This window comes from Microcaecilia unicolor, chromosome 6 (assembly GCF_901765095.1).
Source record: "Microcaecilia unicolor chromosome 6, aMicUni1.1, whole genome shotgun sequence".
NCBI classification, from domain to species: Eukaryota; Metazoa; Chordata; class Amphibia; order Gymnophiona; family Siphonopidae; genus Microcaecilia; species Microcaecilia unicolor.
In genome coordinates this window covers 236,421,370-236,441,713 of record NC_044036.1, presented here as the reverse complement: position 1 = coordinate 236,441,713, position 20,344 = coordinate 236,421,370, and the positions used below count along the sequence as shown (strand labels likewise).

The following is a 20,344-nucleotide window of genomic DNA, read 5'->3' as shown; positions in this document are numbered from 1 at the left end:
ATTACTGAGTCCAAGTCAGCACGGCTTTTGTGTGGGGAAATCTTGCCTGACCAATTTACTTCAATTCTTTGAAGGAGTAAACAAACATGTGGACAAAGGGGAGTTGGTTGATATTGTGTATCTGGATTTTCAAAAGGCGTTTGACAAGGTACCTCATGAAAGGCTACAGAGGAAATTGGAGGGTCATGGGATAGGAGGTAATGTCCCATTGTGGATTAAAAACTGGTTGAAGGATAGGAAACAGAGAGTGGGGTTAAATGGGCAGTATTCACAATGGAGAAGGGTAGTTAGTGGGGTTCCTCAGGGGTCTGTGCTAGGACTACTGCTTTTTTTTTTTCAATCCTTTTTATTGATGGTAAATGCAAAACACATCACTACATGGCAAAGCATCATAAACTTATTCCAATAAACAGACAAGTTCAACAGGCTCAACACCATCATAACATTTCCCCCTCCCTGTGTTTACTCCCCACCTATCCCCTCACATACCCCTGATCAACATTTAACAATATAACATTTCTTGTTTAAGTCTGCTTGATTTTACAGCACTCTGCCTCTGGGATACGCTCCAAATCTGGCAGTGACTCCATCTGACTCCAGCGTCCACTTGGGGCCTGTACTCTTATGGCCCCCAGTAGGTGATCAACATATCAAGCAAGTGTGAGCCACTGCTCATTAATCCCAATTTTCCCGGCTGAACATCCGGGCCACTGTCAATGTCAAACCCTTACAAATATCTCAGAACGTCAACCTCCAAGCTCCCTTTGGCTAACAAAGTGTGAGGCAGCAAAAAAAAAAAAAGAAGCTAACAGACACTGCCAGCTATTGGCTCTCGAACCAAACCCCACACTTTTAAACCCTCCCCCTTTAAACCACCCTGCCCCCCTTCCCCCTCCCTCCCCTCCCCCCTGTATTTCCATGGTGTACCGATCAGCAATTCAGAACTCTACTGCGTGCTACTGGGGTCAATGAAACCCAAAAGGGTGCCCACCTCCGACAAAAATCTTCTCCTCTGGCCGATGCTACCCCCCTATGTTCCAGCGCGCACAAAGAAATCATCCTGAACCTCCATTGCTGGAAAGTTGGGGGTTCCGCCACTATCCATTGGTGAAGTATTACTTTCTTACCCAAGAGAACCACCCGCTTTAGGAAGGGCTTGAGCCCCACTACCCCTGGGGCCGCTATTTGGAATGAATCAAATAACAGGGATGCATGTGGCGTCCAAGTCACTCCCCAGAGAGCGGACACATGCCCCGCCACACGCCTCCACAACTCCATTACGCTCGGGCACTGCCAGAACATGTGTCCAAGGCCCGCCGGGGAGCAGGCGCACTTGGCACAGGCATCATCTGTACGCATGGCTGCCCTCATCGCCCTATGCGGGGAAAAATACATTCACATTACAAACTTGTAAAGGGTTTCTCTCAGCGTCACATTCTCTGTTGCCCTGGGAATATTCAATACATAAGTCTTTAGTTGCTCTCCCCTGAGCCTCAGTGATAACTCATTGTTCCATTGGGTTGCCAGCTTTTCATAATCTACCTCACCCAGCTGACCCCGCAGACATGAATGGTAGTATTTTAGGGGGACTGCCGACTGCACATCCAAGGCAAATAACTCAAGCAACTTTTTCCACACCGCAGAGGACAGAGAAGCGGACGGGATTGACCGGACATAATGCTGTAATTGATGCCAAGCAAAAGAATCCCCCGTCACCGTCCCAAATTCCAATCTCCAATCATCCAACGTCCTCCTCTCTCCATCCTCCGTATATAACTGATGTAAATAGTGAGCACCTCTGTCTCCCCAGGCCACAAATTGGGCTGAAGTCGAGCCCGGAGGAAAATCTGGATTGCCCTGCAATGGCAACAGAGGAGAGAGCCTCGACGAGAGCCCAAAAAAGCGACACACCCATTTCCACGCCTGTTGCAATGGTAAAAACAAAGATGCATAGTGCCCCAACACCCGGCATTTGCGCGACCGTGCATTTAACCAAGCACTAAAATGTATCGGCTTTAACAACAACTGTTCCTCCTCCGACAGGGTGAAATAACTCGTACCTTTAAACCAGTCGGAGATGTGCCTCATATTCCCAGCTACCGACAATAATTTAAAGTTCAATAATCCCCAGCCTCCCTGACTCTTTGGCCGATAAAGTTGCAACGCTGCCATCCGCGCTCGCTTACCTTGCCAAATGCAACGTGCCACCAGCCGGGTCACCAGCCGTTCATCCTTCCGGCTAAGCAGTATAGGCACCATTTGCAAAATATAGGTCCACTTGGGCACTAACACCATATTAAATAGAGCCACTCTGCCCAAAGCCGACAATGGCAGGGACTGCCACACCCTTAAAGAAGCTCTCGTACTTTCCCGCAATGGCTCAACATTCAACTCATAAAGCTGGGTTAAATCCTCCGAAATCCACACTCCCAAATATTTAAGTGGACCCGATGTCCAGGACAAAGGAAACTCTCCCTCCCACCGGTCTCGTATGTGGTCCTGAATCGGGAACGCTACTGATTTTTGTAAATTAAGGGTAAAGCCAGAAAAATAGCTGAACTCTTCGATTTTGCCAAGAAGGGCAGGGACCGACTATTGCGGCTTCATCAAGGTCACTAAAATATCATCCGCAAAAGCTAATGTTTTCATTGAGAACGACGAGAAATCCACACCGAAGATATCCGAGTCACCCTGGATGGAACGCAACAATGGCTCCAGGTATAAAAGAAACAACAGAGGGGACAGGGGGCAACCCTGCTGGGTTCCACAAAACACTTCAAAGGGGGCGGTGCACATTCCATTCACCACTAAAGACGCACTAGGCTTTTCATAAACAGCCTTTCTAAACCATCCCGTGATTCCAATAAAGTCTAACACTGCAAACAGATAATCCCAGTGCACCTTGTCAAACGCTTTCTCCGTGTCCAGGCTGACTAGAAGAAGAGGCTTGTTGACAACCTGGCTCCAGGCGATAGCAAGACACACTTTCCTCACATTCAATGAGGAGTGTCGCCCCCGGACAAAGCCCACCTGCCCCTCCCCAATCAGCACTGGTATGTGTGGTGCTAACCTATCCGCTAGGGCCCTAGCTAAGATCTTCAAATCTACGTTTATCAGGGAGATCGGCCTGTAGGAACCCGGCAGGTCCACCAGCCTGCTCGGCTTGGGTATCAAGGTGATCAGGGCATCGTTCGAATACCTGGGAAAGGAGCCCTGAAGCAGCGATGCTTCAAAAAAGTTGAGCAACGGGGCTGCAATCTGTGGAAACATACACTGATAAAACTCAGACACATATCCATCCGGCCCAGGCGCCGTGCCACTTTTTAATGCCTTGACCACCCGCTGAATCTCTGTCCCCCTCAGAGGGGCATCCAACTGGGCTACAACAGAAGCCGAGAGGCAGGGAATACCCGAACTCTCCAAATAATCTCTCATCGAGGGCCCCTCCTGAGAGGCTGGCGACGCATACAAGGCAGCATAATAGTCATGAAACAACTTCGCTATCTTCGACATCTGAGTCTCCCGCCGCCCATCTGGTGCTGTTAAGGACGGAATAAAGCGATTACCCCCCCCCAGGTTTTCACAAGCCATGCCAACAACCTTCCCAATTTCTTCCCAAAGCGATGAAACCTAAAAGAGCAGTAAAAAAGGTGCTTTTTGGTGCGTTCGTGATCAGGGCATTCAATGCCGCCAGAGCCGATAACATCTGCTCCCGATTCTGCGCCGAGGGGGCCGCCAGATGTGCTTGCTTCGCCTCCTGATATACCCGCTTCAGCTGAACAAGACTCTGTGAGAGTCACTTAGAGCGCGCACACATGTATGCTATTATGTCCCCGTGCAACACAGCCTTGGCGGTTTCCCAATATAACCTAGCATCCGAAGTGTGGCAAGCATTCGCGTTAGCAAAGAGCGACCACTTTTTCTGCAGATATTCCTTAAAATTGTCATCTTCTACCAAGTATGACGGGAATCTCCACAATCGCTGTCGCAGCCTCACCTCACCCAGGTCCATGTCTACCCAAATTATTGCGTGGTCCGAGACTTTGTAGGGGTATGTCCCTGTGTCTCCCTTGCTGGTCTTGGCCTATACAAGCCTATGACATCTTGTTACTAGAAGATGGCTGCTGCAAACCTCTGACCTGCACATCTCTGTGTCAGAGTCAGCTTCAGTTTGTGGAAAATCACTGACAGGCTTGCTGAAGCCAAGGACACTCTGTGCTCCAATTATTCCCCTTTTATCTCGGAGATGATGAGAAGGGAGGCATGCATGGCACCAGAGGTTACCATTTCCAAGGTCACAAAGAAAAAAACAAGAACTCTTCTTGCCCATGCACAGGATGGTACAAGAGGATAATTGGTATCACCTGACTGAGAGGAAGGGCGGGAAGAGTTGGGGAGTTAGTTAGTCGGAATCCTTGGAAGAAGGTGGAGGTGGAAAGAAGACCAGTGACCTAAGAAGGTCCACCAACTGATGAACTGTGTATCTGGAAGAGTACCGTGTGGTTCAGCTACCTGCAAGGTGTGACCTGTGCCTTCGTTGACTGCTGCAGAGTGCCTGTTGTGGCTCTGACAAAGACTCGCTGATCTCTCAGCTTGAGTCTGGGAAGTGACCTGTGCTACTCCTGAGAGGCGTCCCCGGAGGTCAGCCTGGTGAGAGACACAGTGATCTATCTCCTATTAGTCTGGGTTAGTGAGTGGTGATTACCTGAGCATCAGGCTGGTGTTAGTCATAACCTTGGTCGGGAAAGAAGCTGCTAATTACCATACTACCTCGTAACATAGTTATTGCATTCTAATCAGTTGTGCAAGTTTACCTAGCAACCAGTAAGAAATGTGTGTAGTGTGAGAATATAGTTGTAAGAATTACTGCCAGTATTTTTGTTCAGCCAAAGCTTTGCCAAATTTCTATTTTGTATATCTTTTTTTATATTATCCATAATAAAGCTAATATATATATATCAGCCTGATTTCTCAGCTCTCTCTCTGACCGAAATAGTGGCATGTAGGGCCATAGCCAAGGTTTTCCCCCTTCCCCTAGACAGAGAACAGAATATTTTGCTTGCGGATAGTTCTGTTGGGAAACCTTGTTTCAGGTAATTTATTATCTGGGAAATCCGCCTACAGATATGGGGGCTCACTTACGGGAGCTCTAAGAGTTGAGAAAAGTATTCCGGTTTGTGTTTCTGTAGTGAGAGAGAATTGCTGCTGTGATATTAAACGCTTTGTTGAAGTCTGGCTTCATTCTGCGATTCCTTGCTCTGTGTCTCTTAGACTGTTCAGAGACGTGCAGGGGGGGAGTATTTTGGCTGTGTCTCATCAGGTTTCTGTGTGTGAAGCTGCCTGCAGGCTAAGCCATAAATCTCGCCTGTTTCTGGCTCGTTAGTACAGCCTGTGTTTACTTTAGTGCTTACAGATAAGCAGAGATCATGTCAACTCGTACAGTTACGCTAATTTGGAATTAGAAGCTTTAGAAATTCTGGTCTCTTTCACAAAACCGAAGTTGAAACAAGAGTTGACTGTAACCTCTTTATTTAACTTGTTTCACAAGGCAGGCGATGATAGCATAGCCGCATATTCGTCAGCAATTAACCGGGTGATAACAAATAAAGCCCGCCTTACTGTCCCAGATCTAGCTGAATTAAGCTGTATTCTCCTGGCAATCAACTACTACTACTACTACTACTACTTAGCATTTCTATAGCGCTGCCAGGGTTACGCAGCGCTGTACAAGTTTAACATGGGGAAGGACAGTCCCTGCTCAAAAGAGCTTACAATCTAAAGGTTACAAACTATGTAGTCAGTGTAGGTATCATGACTGGGGAAGGTGGTTAGGTGCCAAAAGCAAGGGAGAAGAGATGGGCTTTGAGTAAGGACTTGAAAATGGGCAGGGAGGGCGCATGGCGTATGGACTTGGGAAGTCTGTTCCAGGCATAAGGTGATGCGAGGCAGAAGGGGCGGAGTCTGGAGTTAGCGGTGGTGGAGAAGGGTACAGATAGGAGTGATTTGTCCTGAGAGCGGAGGTTACGGGTGGGAACATACGGGGAGAGGAGGGTAGAGAGGTAATGGGGGGCTGCAGATTGGGTGCACTTGAAGGTCAATAGGAGGAGCTTGAACTGTATACGGTAGCGGACTGGGAGCCAGTGAAGCGACTTGAGGAGGGGGGTGATATGAGAGTAACGGTTCACGCGGTAGATAAGACGTGCGGTGGAATTTTGGACAGATTGAAGGGGGGATAGATGGCTAAGCGGGAGGCCAGCGAGAAGAAGGTTGCAATAGTCAAGACGAGAGGTGACGAGCGAGTGCACGAGGGTTCGGGTGGTCTGATCAGAGAGGAATGGGCGGATTTTGCTAATATTATAGAGGAAGAAGCAACAGGTCTTAGCTGTTTGCTGGATATGGGCAGAGAAAGAGAGGGAGGAGTCGAAGATGACTCCGAGATTGCGGGCTGAAGAGACGGGGAGGATGAGGGCGTTGTCAACAGAGACGGAAAGTGGGGGAAGAGGAGAAGAGGGTTTGGGTGGAAAGACAAGGAGCTCAGTCTTTGCCATGTTCAGTTTCAGATGCCGGTTGGACATCCAGGCAGTGATGTCTGAGAGGCAGGCCGAAACTTTGGCCTGGGTTTCGACCGTGATGTCAGGAGTGGAGAGATAAAGCTGAGTGTCATCAGCATAGAGATGGTACTGGAAACCATGTGATGAGATCAGCGAGCCCAGGGAAGAGGTGTAGATCGAGAAAAGAAGCGGTCCAAGGACAGATCCTTGAGGAACCCCAACAGAGAGAGGGATGGGGGTGGAAGAAGAGCCATTAGAAAATACTCTGAAGGTGCGTTGGGAAAGATACGAAGAGAACCAGGCGAGGACGGAGCCCTGGAACACGAATGAGGACAGTGTGTCAAGAAGTAAATTATGATTGACGGTGTCAAAGGCGGCAGATAGGTCGAGGAGGATGAGGATGGAATAGTGACCTTTGGATTTGGCAAGGAACAGGTCATTGCAGACTTTAGAGAGTGCAGTTTCTGTTGAGTGAAGTGGGCGAAAGCCGGATTGAAGCGGATCGAGGACGGCCTGAGAGGAGAGAAAATCAAGGCAGCGGCTGTGGACGGCGCGTTCAAGTAGTTTGGAGAGGAAGGGTAGAAGAGAGGGGGCGGTAGTTGGAGGGACAGGTGGGGTCAAGTGATGGTTTTTTTAGAAGTGGTGTGACTACAGTGTGCTTGAAGGTGTCGGGGACAGTAGCAGTGGAGAGAGAGAGGTTGAGGATGTGACAGATTGAGGGGTTAACTGTAGGAGAGATGCTGTTAAGCAGATTGGTGGGAATGGGATCAGAGGAACAGGTCGTGCACTTAGAGGAAGAAAGAAGGTGAGCAGTTTCCTCTTCGGTGATCACAGGGAAGGAGGAGAAGGAGGCCAGGTTAGGTTGGTGGAGGGAGTGTGTTAAGAAGTTACTGGGAGGCGAAGGCTTGGAAGTGAATTCAAGGTTTATCTTCTGCACTTTATCGCGGAAGTAGTCAGCTAGTGTTTGAGGAGAGAGTGAGGGGGGAGTGGGAGCGGAGGGCACTTTAAGTAGGGAGTTGAGGGTGGCGAAGAGGCGACGAGGGTTGGAGCCAAGAGAATTGGTAAGTTGAGAATAATATTCCTGTTTGGCAAGGAATAGGGAGGACCGGAAGGAGGATAGCATGAATTTGTAATGGGTGAAGTCTGACAGGGTGTGAGATTTCCTCCAGAGTCGTTCAGCAGATCGGGTGCAGGAGCGAAGGTAACGGATGCAAGGGGTTAACCAGGGCTGAGGATTAATGCGCTTAGTGGGGTGAGGGACAGATGGTGCTAGGGTATCCAGAGCAGTGGAGAGAATTTCATTATAGGTAGAGACAGCCGTGTCGACAGGTTCAGAAGACGAGATGGAAGGGAAGAGAGTGGAGATGTGAGAGGATAGGGTAGGGGGGTCAACGGCTTGGAGATTCCTGAAGGCAGTGGTTATAGTTGGGCGAGGTTGAGGGGAGGGTGGTGAAATGTGAGGGTGATTAGGTGATGATCTGAGATAGGAAGGACTGAGGTGCAGAAATTGGAAGGTGAGCAGGAAGAGAAGAGAACGAGGTCAAGACAATGGCCATCACGGTGAGTAGGGGTGGTAGAGCATAGTCGGAGGTTAAAGGAGGATGTCAGAGTGAGGAATTTAGAAGCGTGGGAGTTGGATGGGTCGTCAACGTGAATATTAAAGTCACCAAGAATGAGGGATGGAGATGAGGGATCAAGAAAGACGGTGAGCCAAGCGTCGAAGTCAGTAAGGAAGGAAGAGAGGGGCTTATCAGGGGGGCGGTAGATGACTGCAACTCTGAGTGGTGTCGGGTAAAATAGCCGGATGGCATGAGATTCGAAGGATGAGAAGCAGTGAGACTGTGGCAGGAGGAGGGGTTGGAAACTGCAAGAGGGTGAAAGAAGAAACCCAACACCTCCACCGCGTGCGTCTGGGCGGGGAGTGTGGGAGAAAAGATGTCCACCATGGCATAGGGCTGCGATTGAGGCAGTGTCGTTAGGGGTAAGCCAAGTTTCAGTCAAAGCGAGTAGTTGAAGGGAACGGGAAATGAATAAATCGTGGGTGAAGGAGAGTTTGTTGCATACTGAGTGGGCATTCCATAGGGCGCACGAGAAGGGGAGGGAAGCGGGGGGGAGAAGGGGAATGGAGATGAGATTGGAGGCATTCTGAGATCGGTTACGTGGATATGGAGAGGAGAGGTGAGGGGGACCTGGATTGGGATTGATGTCGCCTGCGGAAAGTAGGAGAAGGAGTAAGAGAGTGCGGAGGAGGGTGGGGGAGGAGGGTCGACGAAGATGACGAAGACGGGATGTGTTAAGGAGGAATGGGGAGGGGTTAATGGTGGGGAGGAAGTGTAGAAGGTTGAGAGCTAGGAATGATGAGGGGGGCAGGAGAGCTGGGGAGGTGGTGGGGGGCGGGGGGAGGTAGGGTAGGGGAGTAATGAGCAGGACGGGAGGAGACAAGGGTGGGCAATGAGTTCCTGAGGTAGACAGTGGAAGGGGAGGGGGGAAGAGGTTAGGAAGGGACAGGGCGATGAAGAGAATGTGTATAGGGGCCATGTAAAGGCTAAGGCAGATGCGGGGAGATGTGAAGTGGCTAAGGTGATAGGAGATAGGAGTAGAGGAGGAAGGCAGGAAGGCTGGGACTGGGACAGCAGGCAACAGCTAAGGCATAGGGAGTGATAGTGTCTAAGGAATTCAATCAGGAGTAAGGAATTCAAGCAACAGTTAAAGTAGGTTATCAGTAGACATCAGAAGTCGAGGTAACAACTTGAGGATATAAACATTAGCATTAAAGCAGTTCAATCAACAATAAAGTAGATTACAGTGAGATGCAGCTAAGCCTAAATGCTAAATGCAGTTCAATCAACAATTAAAGTAGATTACAGTGAGATGCAGCTAAGCCTAAATGCTAGCAATATTGCAGATTGTAGAGCAGTAATTAATAAAGCAAATGAAATGCTAAATGATAGCAATATTGCAGATTGTAGAGCGGCAATTAATAAGCGGATAAATGAGGATTTGCAGTGAGGTGCAGTTTAAGCCTCAAGGTCTACAAAATTGCAGAATTAAATCAGCAATTGGGTAGTAGAATTTCAGCATGATACAGAGCAGTGGGATTTTAGGTAGCGACTGGGGTCAATGAGACATATAAAATTAAAGGAGATCAAATAGTCTAATGTAAGTTCATAGCGCTATATCTCACATTCAGTGCTGGGCTCACCAGCTGGGCTCAAAGAATATAATGCAAACCGTAGCTCCGCTCAGCGGGAGAGGCTACAACAGATGCAGAGCACTGTTGAGACTCTACATAAGGAAAAGGCAGAGTTAATTGCACAGGCAGCTGATAAGGATAGGGAAGGTGCGGACGGCACCCAGGTTCAGGCATGCGTCAAATGTGTTGTGCTCAAAGAAAAATGTTCTGCTATTGAGATGGAAAGATCTAAATGGGAGGAACATGCTCTCTCCCTACGTAGAGAACTGAAGGAGAAGGAGTCCTCTCTGTGCTTTCAGGCCCAGCGTTTAGCTGATATGAATCACGAGTTGGGCGTGACGCAGCAAGAGTTAGACCGGCTTCGGTTTCTCTATCAGTAAGAGAAAGAAACTTCCCAGGGGTCGCTCGCTGCCCTCCAGCTAGAATTGCAACAGGAAAAAGATAGCCTTAGCTCCGCTCAGCAGGAGAGGCACAAAGCTAATCAAGAAATGATTGATTTATGGGAGCAGAATAGAGAGCTCACACTGAAGCTACATAAAGCCCTTCAGGATAACGATGCCTGTGTAAATGCTTTAGATCTGTACAAAGAAGAATTAGATGCTATGAGTAAGGAGATCTGTAGCCTGGAATACGAACATACTGTAATGCCTATGGAGTTGCTAGACAGTGATGATGCCCAGTTACCTAGCCCTGCGCTGGAACCTGCCAGACTGTCTGATCGGTACTCCAGAAATGATCAGCAGCTGGACACTCAGAGCCTTCCGTTAGGTTCTAGGGATCAAACTAAGTCAGCTCCTCCCAGATACAGTATCATAGTTCCTGAGGCTCATGACCGCATGCAGGAGCTTAGTCTCTGTCCAGTTAGGTCAAGGAACACTGTACCTCAGGATGAGGCCCACAGTGTAGAGACCCCCAGGCCCGGCCCAAGAAGGACGCAGTTTCCTGCACCTTCTGATATAGAGTCTGGTACAATTACGCATATGCTCCGCCCAGGAAGGTCACAGCTCTCTGCCCGATCTGATGACGTCACTAGGAATCGTGGGCCAGTGCCCCTCCCCAGGAGGTCACCACCCCCAGCCATACTGGATGACATCAGCAGCATCCCCGCCTCCCAATACCCTTCCACTACTGGTAAACAGCAAAATTCCACTCAGACACACACAGTTACTTCTTTATCTAGAGAGCAGCACAATCAAGTAATGAGAACACTTCGCGCTATGATTGTACCTTTTAAGGAGTCTTCAGGGGTTACCATACACGCTCACCTGGATAGCGTGCATGACCTTTTTAACTCACTACAGGTTTACGCCGAATCAGATAAAAGAGCTCTACTGAAATGGATGTTTGCGGCGGAGTGCCAAACGTATTTAAAGGCCATTTTAGCCAGCATAATGATCTATTCACAGTGGAACAAGCCCTGAAGAAGCGGTATGGACTGTTCGCGGATCCCACAGAGCCCAAAAGAGCAGCATATAATATGCGCTGTGGTCCAAATGAGAGTCCCCATGAATGGGCCTATCGCCTGAGGGAAGCATTTCAGGAGGGGGGGGGGGGGGCGGACCCTGAGACCCAAGAGTTTGAAGTTGGAGATTTCAGAACTCTCTTTGTGAAAGGCCTGCCCAACCACGTAAAAGTGTCTTTAGCGGGTTACCAGAAAGAACCGTTCTCCGTTATGTTGAAGCGGGCTGAGGAGGTTTTTGATATGTGTCGCACACAACCCACGGGGGCGGCACCCAAATCAGCTGCGAAGAACCGCAGCCCGGGGGCTTCACCCAGTGTTTGTGCTGTTTCCTCCACCCTTTCTCTGGAGAATAAGGTGGCAAGCCCTCATACACAATTCCGGGGTGGCAGTAATCAACCACGCTGGCCGAGGGGTACAGTGCCCCCTGCTGCTCAGGAAGATCAAGAACACCCAAGAGGGCGGCGCTATAATCAGAGGAAGCGGGCCCAGGACAAGATCCAGTCCTTGCAGGCACAGCTTGATCAAACGATAGCGCAACATCGGAGTCCTGACCCTGAGGAGAAGATCAGGGCCCTAGAAGCCCAGATTAAAGCATTGCGGGATAAACAACAGGGTTCAAGTTCGGGAGCATCGCAGCTACCCCCATCTTCCTACATGAGAAGAAACAATTACCCAGGGAACAAGGATCAGGTCCCCAACAACATCAGCAAGACAGGGCCTAGTGTCAAGTCCATTGAAATCTCTGAACACCAGAATACAGAAGAAGAACCGGCATGACTAGGCTTGGCTCCTTCTTCACCAACCCTTTTGCCCATTGTTCAAGTAGATGCTGTGTCAACCGTCAGTGAGGAGTTATCTGATGCAAATGCAGATGCCCCGCCCTCGAACCCGGAAGGGCCTCTATGGAGTGACTCGATTAAGGAAACCAGGTACTTTATGGGTAACCTTACTCCTAAAGGTTCCAGATATACCATGGATCTGTTGATTCAACAGACATTTTCCTGTCAGGGTCTACTGGATACGGCCTCAGAGGTGACTTTGATTACCCAAGGCCTGTTTCAGAAACTTGAGGCATCTTTAGCGGAGGGTTGAGATAGCTTGAGCGTCACACCATGCAATTTCTCATTGGAGGCTTATGGCAAGTAGAGCATTGGTACTGTGGGTCAGGTGTGGCTTTCCTTACAGCTCGGGGGAAATGTACATCAAACACCCCGCCATAATTACTACCTGTCCTGGTGAAGAATTCTTAATTGGAATTGATCTTCTGAAAAGATTTTGGGCTACTTTGGACTTGCGCCATGAGGTGATCTGGGTCCAAGTTATGGACCCCCTTCCATATGGGAAAGTAAGGCATATGTGCAGAGTCAGTGGTTCAAGTTCTGTGGGACTTAAGGATTCCCCTATCCAAATCAATTTTCAGAATTCCGAAGACCCTCACATCTGGGAGCTCCAGTTGTGTGGTGCACAAGGGGGGGACCAGCGTGGGGAGGTAATCCGGGTCCAGACCGATCAGATAGCTGACATTGTTCTAGGGGATGACAATCTGGAGATCGTGTTGAATAACTCACCTGCGGTGAAAGATTCTCCAGATGACGCCGTCATATCCCAAGAGTTCGCTGATTCCACTTCCAGTCCTGACCCACCACATCCTCGCAAGTTGGTTGATGTCCTACAGAAGGATGAGGCCTACACCATCCCTGTCCAGATAGCTGACCTTACACTTCAGTCCACTTTGCTCTTGCCTAGTGACGTTTCCTTCATCAGTGACACTCTATTTCACAGTCTTCGCAAGTCTCTGCAGCTACCCTTCAGCAAGGGGTCTTCCACTTCTGTGCAGGTACCTGGACAAGGTGCCAAGACGCTTGTGGGAATGTGCAGACTGCCCGTGATCGTGGGACAGAAGTCTTTCACCCACAGCTTCTCGGTGGTCAAAGGCCTACAGGAGTCCTTATGTTTAGGTTCCGATTGCCTCGTACGCTTGGGAGTCTATGTGGATCTGGTGAACCTTGTCTTGTGGAGTCGACTTGATGGCAACCCTGTGGAAGTTGAAGCTACGTCTGTTAGCCTGAAATTGGGACAGACCATACCCCAGGTCTGCGAAGTAGTCTGTGATAAAAATGTGACCATTCCAGCAAGAGTGAGGGACTTTTCCATCCGGCTCCGTCTTGCACAGGGACAGCGTCTATTGGACAAAGTGGTGTTCTTCAACCCTCATTCCCATTTTCGGGACCTAGGGTTGTGCACCGGTGTCCTGCCATGTTTGGAGGTGACTGGTACTTCCTTTCACTTGTTGGTCACCAATCCGCAATCAGAGGAAGTGTTTGTGTCTAATGGAGACCCTTTTGGATTTCTGGTGGGAGAGTCTTTTCCTGATGTCGAGGTAAGTTTGCCTATTATTGGCAGGCTGCCTTCCTCTTGGAACACCTGCCGGGGGGGGGGGGGGGGGGGAAACTGAGAGTCTGTTTACCTCTCCCAGAGGCCTCGTCTCTCTGGAGTTTGTCTGGCCTTATGACGCAACGGGTTCACAAGTGCTGTTGGAAGATGACTTCTTGATTTTGTCCAGAAAGATGGCTAGAGTTGTGAATTCTGTGGAAACCTCATCTCTGCAGGCAGACATTGAGGAACAAGTGGAAATTCCATCCAACCAACCTTTCTCTGAGTTTGATGCTATGGTGAAAGATCAAGTGGAACAGGCTGATGCTTGTACTACTGACACGGAGAAGAGGCAGTTGACTGAGTTGCTGTACAAATACAAGGAACTTTTTGCTGTAGACTCATATGACTGTGGCCTTACAGACCTGCACGTCACCAGAGTGCCTACAGAACCAAATAGTAAGCCTGTCTTTGTGCGCCAGTATAAGATTCCATTGGCTTCCTATGAATCTGTACAAGAGATTCTCAATACCTCGGAGGCCAGGGGCATCATTAGGCAATGCAACAGCACCTACAACTCCCCTCTGTGGCCCATCTTGAAGAAGAACAACAGTTGGAGAATTGCCTTGGACTACCGTCAGCTGAATAAGCGAGTACCGTTGTCTAGGTGGCCTATGGCTTCACTGGATCAGACTCTTGCTACCATCAAGGGGGTTAAGTGTTTCACCAGCTTAGACTTGGCATCAGGGTTTTGGACTGTACCTGTACATCCACATGATCAGTATAAACTGGCTTTCACCTTTGGGAAGAAACAGTACACGTGGAACAGGACTCCCTTTGGTTTTCTCAATTCACCTGCTGAATTCAACATCTTCCTCCACAAAGCACTTCCAGATGCTGAAGCTCGAGGCACTGTAGTCTATGTGGATGATATTCTGATCAAAAGCCCTACCTTTCAAGAACATTTGTCAGAGATTGAGCACGTTTTCAGACAGTTGACAAATGCGGGAGCTAAATTGACATTGGCCAAAGGACAATGGTGCAAGAAATCTCTGAATTACCTAGGGTATGAAATTTCTGCTGAGGGTCTGCGACCTCAGAAGAAGCGAGTACAGGCCTTACAACAGCTGAAACAACCTACCAATCTCACAGAACTTCGTTCCTTTCTGGGAATATGCAATTACTCCAAGCAGTTCATCGACGAGTATGCGGAGATCACCAGACCCTTGGTCAAGCTATTGAAGAAAGACACACCCTGGGCATGGGGTCCAGAACAAGCATCGGCGATGCAGACACTCAAGGATCAGCTCAGCCGCTTTCCATGCCTCGCGTACCCTGAGGGGGGTCATGAGTTCTATGTGGACCTGGGATACTCCCATCACTCCATGAGTGCTGTCTTATATCAGAAATATGATTCTGATAAGCGGGTTGTGGCTTATGCCAGCAAAGGCCTATCCGAAGTGGAAAAGAAATATTCAGACTGTGAGAAATCTTTATTGACCACGGTGTGGGCTCTGCAACACTTCCGGAGTTACATCCAAGGAGAGAAGCTAATCGTGGAAACCTGTCATCAAATCGTTGGTTTCCTGGGTAGTGACCGAATCAAATCTGGTCGGGTGTCCAACAGTAGGATAGTCTCCTGGACATTGGCTCTCCAAGGATGGCCTCTAGAGGTAAGGTATGCTCAGAAACATCATAATGTAGTAGCCCAAGGTATGGCTGATCTGCACGACTGTGCAGGGCATGATTCCCTTGCAGGTCCGTCTGAAACCGATGTTCACCCACGAGAGAAAGAACCTCATCTACACCATCTGTATGATGAGAAGATCTGTGATACAATGCCTAAGGTCTATGTGGATGGTTGTGCCTACCGCCGTGACACAGACCATGTGTTGGTTGCAGGTGTGGGAGTGGTATGGAATTCCACCATACCGGAAGAGACGATGAAGCACAGCTTGGGTTCTCAGACCAACCAGTACGCTGAGATAGTTGCAGCCTTGGTGGCGGTACAGTCTGCAGTTCAGAAAGGCATTAGGGAATTAGTCATATGCACCGATTCCGATTATGTGAGACAGAACTTTGTTTCTCATCTACCCCTCTGGAAGCAGAACAACATGCTAAATTCTAAAGGAAATTTGATTCTGGCATTGGATCAACTGGTACGTGACCATGATATGACCATCTATTGGAAGAAGGTCAAGGGTCATGCAAAAGTTGATAGTCTGGACAAGATAGGGAACGACTTAGCAGACCAACTCACCAAGGAAGGTGCACTCACAGGAGAATTATGGCAGTTCTCAGAACCTGATACATTGGCAGTTCATGCTGTCACCCGACGACAAACTAAACAGCTCTGTGAGACTCCAGTGTTCCAGTGGAGCAGTGAAATCCCATCCTTTGATCTTGTCACGGCTCAGAAAGCAGATCCAGTAGTTGGAAGATTTTATGAGTACATCCAGAATCCACATGAACATCCGTTGACGGAGGAGGAGTGTCAGACTGAAGAACTGAGGATACTCTACACCTCCAGAGAGAAGTTTAAGATCCGACAGGACCTGCTTATTCGTACAAGTAGGCATGGCATTGAGCAGTGGGTAGTACCCCAAACATATCGTGGCATCATGTTGCAGCATGCTCATGATGAACCATGTGCAGGACATCGAGGTGAAGGCATTACCTACGAGACCTTGAAGCAAGTAGCTTATTGGCCCCACATGCGTCAGGATGTGCAGCTGTACACAAGAGGTTGTCTGACCTGTTGTCGTTTTCAGCCCTCCTCTCCTTCACATTGAGCACCCCTCAGGAAGAAGGGTATTGCTATGCCCTGGTCAGATATCCAAATTGATTGGGTTGGACCTGTGGTTCGATCCACTCGAGGCAACAAGTATATGCTCACCGTTACCTGCCTGTTCACCAAGTGGGTGGAGTGTCTATCGGCTCCCAATTGTACAGCCGAGACCACGGCTACCTTGCTACTGAATCATGTGTTCAGTCGGTGGGGTTTGCCTATGTGAGTGGATTCAGACCAAGGATCTCAGTTTACCGCAGAAGTGATCCAGCACATGTGGAAGATGCTAGGACTGAAGAGTAAATTGCACATCGCCTACCGACCCCAGTCCTCAGGACAAGTGGAAAGAGCTAATCGTACCATCGTCACCATTCTGAAGAAGTATGTATCCTCATCAGGTAAGGATTGGGACATGAAGTTGCCACTGGTCCTCATGGCCATTCGTGCCACACCTCACCGGTCCACAGGAGTGTCACCGTTTGAGATGATGACAGGTAGGGAAATGAAGTTACCAATTCATTTGCTTTACAGGACTAATGATGTGAACTTGTCCAGTGCTACTTCCTCTCATGAGTATGTCACCCATTTGCGTCAACATCTGCAAAGTGCCTTTGCCTTTGCACAAAAGAACTTGGAAAATAGTGCTAGAGGTAGGAAAGCCTACTACGATCAAGGGACTACCTCCAAAGAATACCAAATTGGCGACAAGGTATCAGGGGCGTAGCCAGCCTTCCGTGGGAGAGGGGTCCAGAGCCCGGGGGGAGGGGGCACATTTTAGCCCTCCCCCCGGCGCCGCCCCCCACCGCCGACATTGCGGCCCCCCCTCCCGCCGCGAACCCGCCGCCGCTGCAGCCTACCTTTACTTTTGCTGGCGGGGGATCCCACTCCCCGCCAGCCGACGTCTTCTTCTTAGTCGCTTCCTGCTCTTCAATTTGTTTGCTGACGTCCTGCACGTACAATTACGTGCAGGACGTCAGCAAACAAATTGAAGAGCAGGAAGGACTGAGAAGACGTCGGCTGGCGGGGAGTGGGATCCCCCGCCAGCAAAAGTAAAGGTAGGCGGGGGCGGGTTCGCCGGGAGGGGGGTCCTGGGGTGAATCTGCAGGGGCCCCGGCCCCCTCAGGCCCCACGTAGCTACGCCACTGCAAGGTATTCTATTTCAATTTTGCCAGAAACAAGGTAAAAGAAAAGAAGTTTTTGCCCAGTTGGCATGGTCCTTTCCCTATAGTGGAAAAAGCTTCACCTGTGGCTTATCAAATTCGCCTCAGAAAGAATTCTCAAGGTGAAGATAACCTTAAATGGGTCCACATCAATCAATTGAGACCATGTCACCCCAATCACACTGTTCCAGATGTATGTGTTGATGATTTAAACTGTACTAACCAGACAACAGCATAGTCTGTTACTTTGTTTTTGTAGATGCATACAAGAACCTGGATTGCCATGGTCCTGACCACCCTACTGATGGGATCCTTGTCCAAGATGATAGAACCTGGTCCTATGTCGGGAGTTGTCCTACAAGATACCCCTGGCTTCCTGATCGCTCAATCACAGATTGTTACTCAGAAAGTGGTTGTTTCACTTGACCCGATGCATGTTATCTTAAGACATTTTAATGTGACCATTTTGGGAAAGTCTCTCTCGACTCAGACCTGGTTTTTCAATTATATGCAGTATGCCAGAGATCAAGTTAAGAACATTCTAGCCCAGTTAGAGAAAGTAATGGTTCAACCTGTACAACCCCAGAATGCTAGATCTAAACGTTTTGTAGGCATTGTGGGTGGCCTGATCTTTTCCGCTCTAGGTTCACTATTTGGGGCATCCATGTCTGTTGCTAATGCCATTTCTGTCCGTCAGTTGCAAGCAACTATAAAGAGCCTTGAAGCTGATTTGAAAAATGTGGAATCCAAATTACATTCCCAACAGAACCAACTTATTGCCCAGGGGAAAACTATTGCAGATACGGTTACCCTTGTTAATTTGCATACACGCCAGATTGAGATAAACACGATGGATTTGTCTGTACTTAAAGGTGCTGTGAATGAGGAGCGTCTTTTTATACACCCTGTTAAAGACCTTATGCAAGATTTGTTTAGGGAATTAGATACCAGTGTTAGTAATCTTATGCTAGGGCACATACCTACGTATTTGGTCCCATCTGCAGTTATTAGGGAAGCTTTTGCTAAAATTACCCGTTTACCCATTGAACCCTTCCAGATACAGACTGCCTTTCATTTAGGAATGGCCCTTCCATTAATGCTCGATATGGAACGTATGGAAATTGCCTTTCTCTTACAGTTACCTTTTATTGGACCTGAGAATGTATACCAGCTCAAACAAGTTTTGAATGTGGGAACTTGGCATGATAATCTGTACCTTCATGTAGAGACTCCCCAGTACGTTGCTTACCAACAGGAGGATCCTCAACATTATCTAGTCCCAAATTTAGATCTTTGTCAAAAAGCTAAAGACATTCATTGGCTTTGCCCAGGTAAACCCTTCTTGAAAGATTCCACAGAAGCCCTTTGTGGGTTGTCCACCGAGAAGGTTCAAGAGAAATGTAAGGTTCAGGTGTCCAAATATGAGGATTTTTCTGAGACCACTGTCGCTGTGGTTGATACTGTGTGGATGATTAGCACACCCAATATGGAGCTTACTGTTACTTTCCTCAAACATGATGTTATCAATCGTTTCTCTCTCCCTTGCAATGTTTGTTTAATTGCTGTACCCAAGTACTCTGTTGTTAATGTGGGAGGAGTTTCTTTGTTTTATCTTGATACAGATTCTGTTATATCTGAACTGGAGATCCTAGATGTTTTCCGTGGCCATCCCATTGACTTTGCATTGGATGTTATGCCCTTTTTACAGTCTAAAAACTCTCATACCGTTGAACTTGCGGTTAATCAGGATTCAATCCAAATTTCTGACTACAAGCATCACCCATCTGATGTCCCTGTTGGCAACATCACCACTCATGTCGCCATTCCACTTCTCACCATATTGTGGATCGTCATGTTTGTCATTGTGACCCTGTTGGCACGAGAAGTCTTGGCTCAACGCCAACTCATTCGCAGATCTTCATCTCCTATGTCCATGAGACTACGAGACTTTGTGTAACTCATTGGAGTGACTTTCCATCAACTTATCAGTTTTCTTTACATTATCATTTCTGTACTAATTGTGCTCATGATTTTGCCATGCATTTTACAGTATTATGATTATTATATGTAATGATGATTTCATGTATTAAGACATAACTGCTAACACCCTATGAGTGTACTAGAATTAGTAGTTTGCTGTATTAGCCTTTTTGAAACTACCATGCTTATGATTTTATGAAGTATGTGCTTCTAGTTATCATTGCTAGAGTGTTAGTATTGAATTAATGACATTGACTGTTTTTCTGTCTTCAGTCTTGACCATGAGTTCTGATGTACCCGTCTAGCTGTTTTAGTTAAGTTGGAGAAGGCTTTTACTCCTTTGTAGTAAATTCCATCTCCAAGGGGGGGAATATGAAGGGGTATATCCCTGTGTCTCCGTTGCTGGTCTTGGCCTATACAAGCCTATGACATCTTGTTACTAGAAGATGGCTGCTGCAAACCTCTGACCTGCACATCTCTGTGTCAGAGTCAGCTTCAGTTTGTGGAAAATCACTGACAGGCTTGCTGAAGCCAAGGACACTCTGTGCTCCAATTATTCCCCTTATATCTCGGAGATGATGAGAAGGGAGGCATGCATGGCACCAGAAGTTACCATTTCCAAGGTCACAAAGAAAAAAACAAGAACTCTTCTTGCCCATGCACAGGACGGTACAAGAGGATAATTGGTATCACCTGACCGAGAGGAAGGGCGGGAAGAGTTGGGGAGTTAGTTAGTCGGAATCCTTGGAAGAAGGTGGAGGTGGAAAGAAGACCAGTGACCTAAGAAGGTCCACCAACTGATGAACTGTGTATCTGGAAGAGTACCGTGTGGTTCAG

General features: G+C 48.3%; 1 protein-coding gene across 1 annotated transcript; it reads left to right on the top strand.

Annotated features, from left to right (window-relative positions):
* Positions 1–4,385: 4,385 nt before the first annotated feature.
* LOC115472519 lies at positions 4,386–19,484 on the top strand. The gene is made up of 2 exons (XM_030206808.1): positions 4,386–4,650; positions 17,787–19,484. The coding sequence occupies exon 2, from the start codon at positions 17,787–17,789 to the stop codon at positions 19,482–19,484; it is 1,698 nt and encodes a 565-aa protein (XP_030062668.1). The 5' UTR covers positions 4,386–4,650.
* Positions 19,485–20,344: the final 860 nt, after the last annotated feature.

Bases quoted from the DNA above. Each gene is read 5' to 3' on its own strand.
- LOC115472519 (XM_030206808.1), top strand. From the start codon at position 17,787: ATGCATACAAGAACCTGGATTGCCATGGTCCTGACCACCCTACTGATG.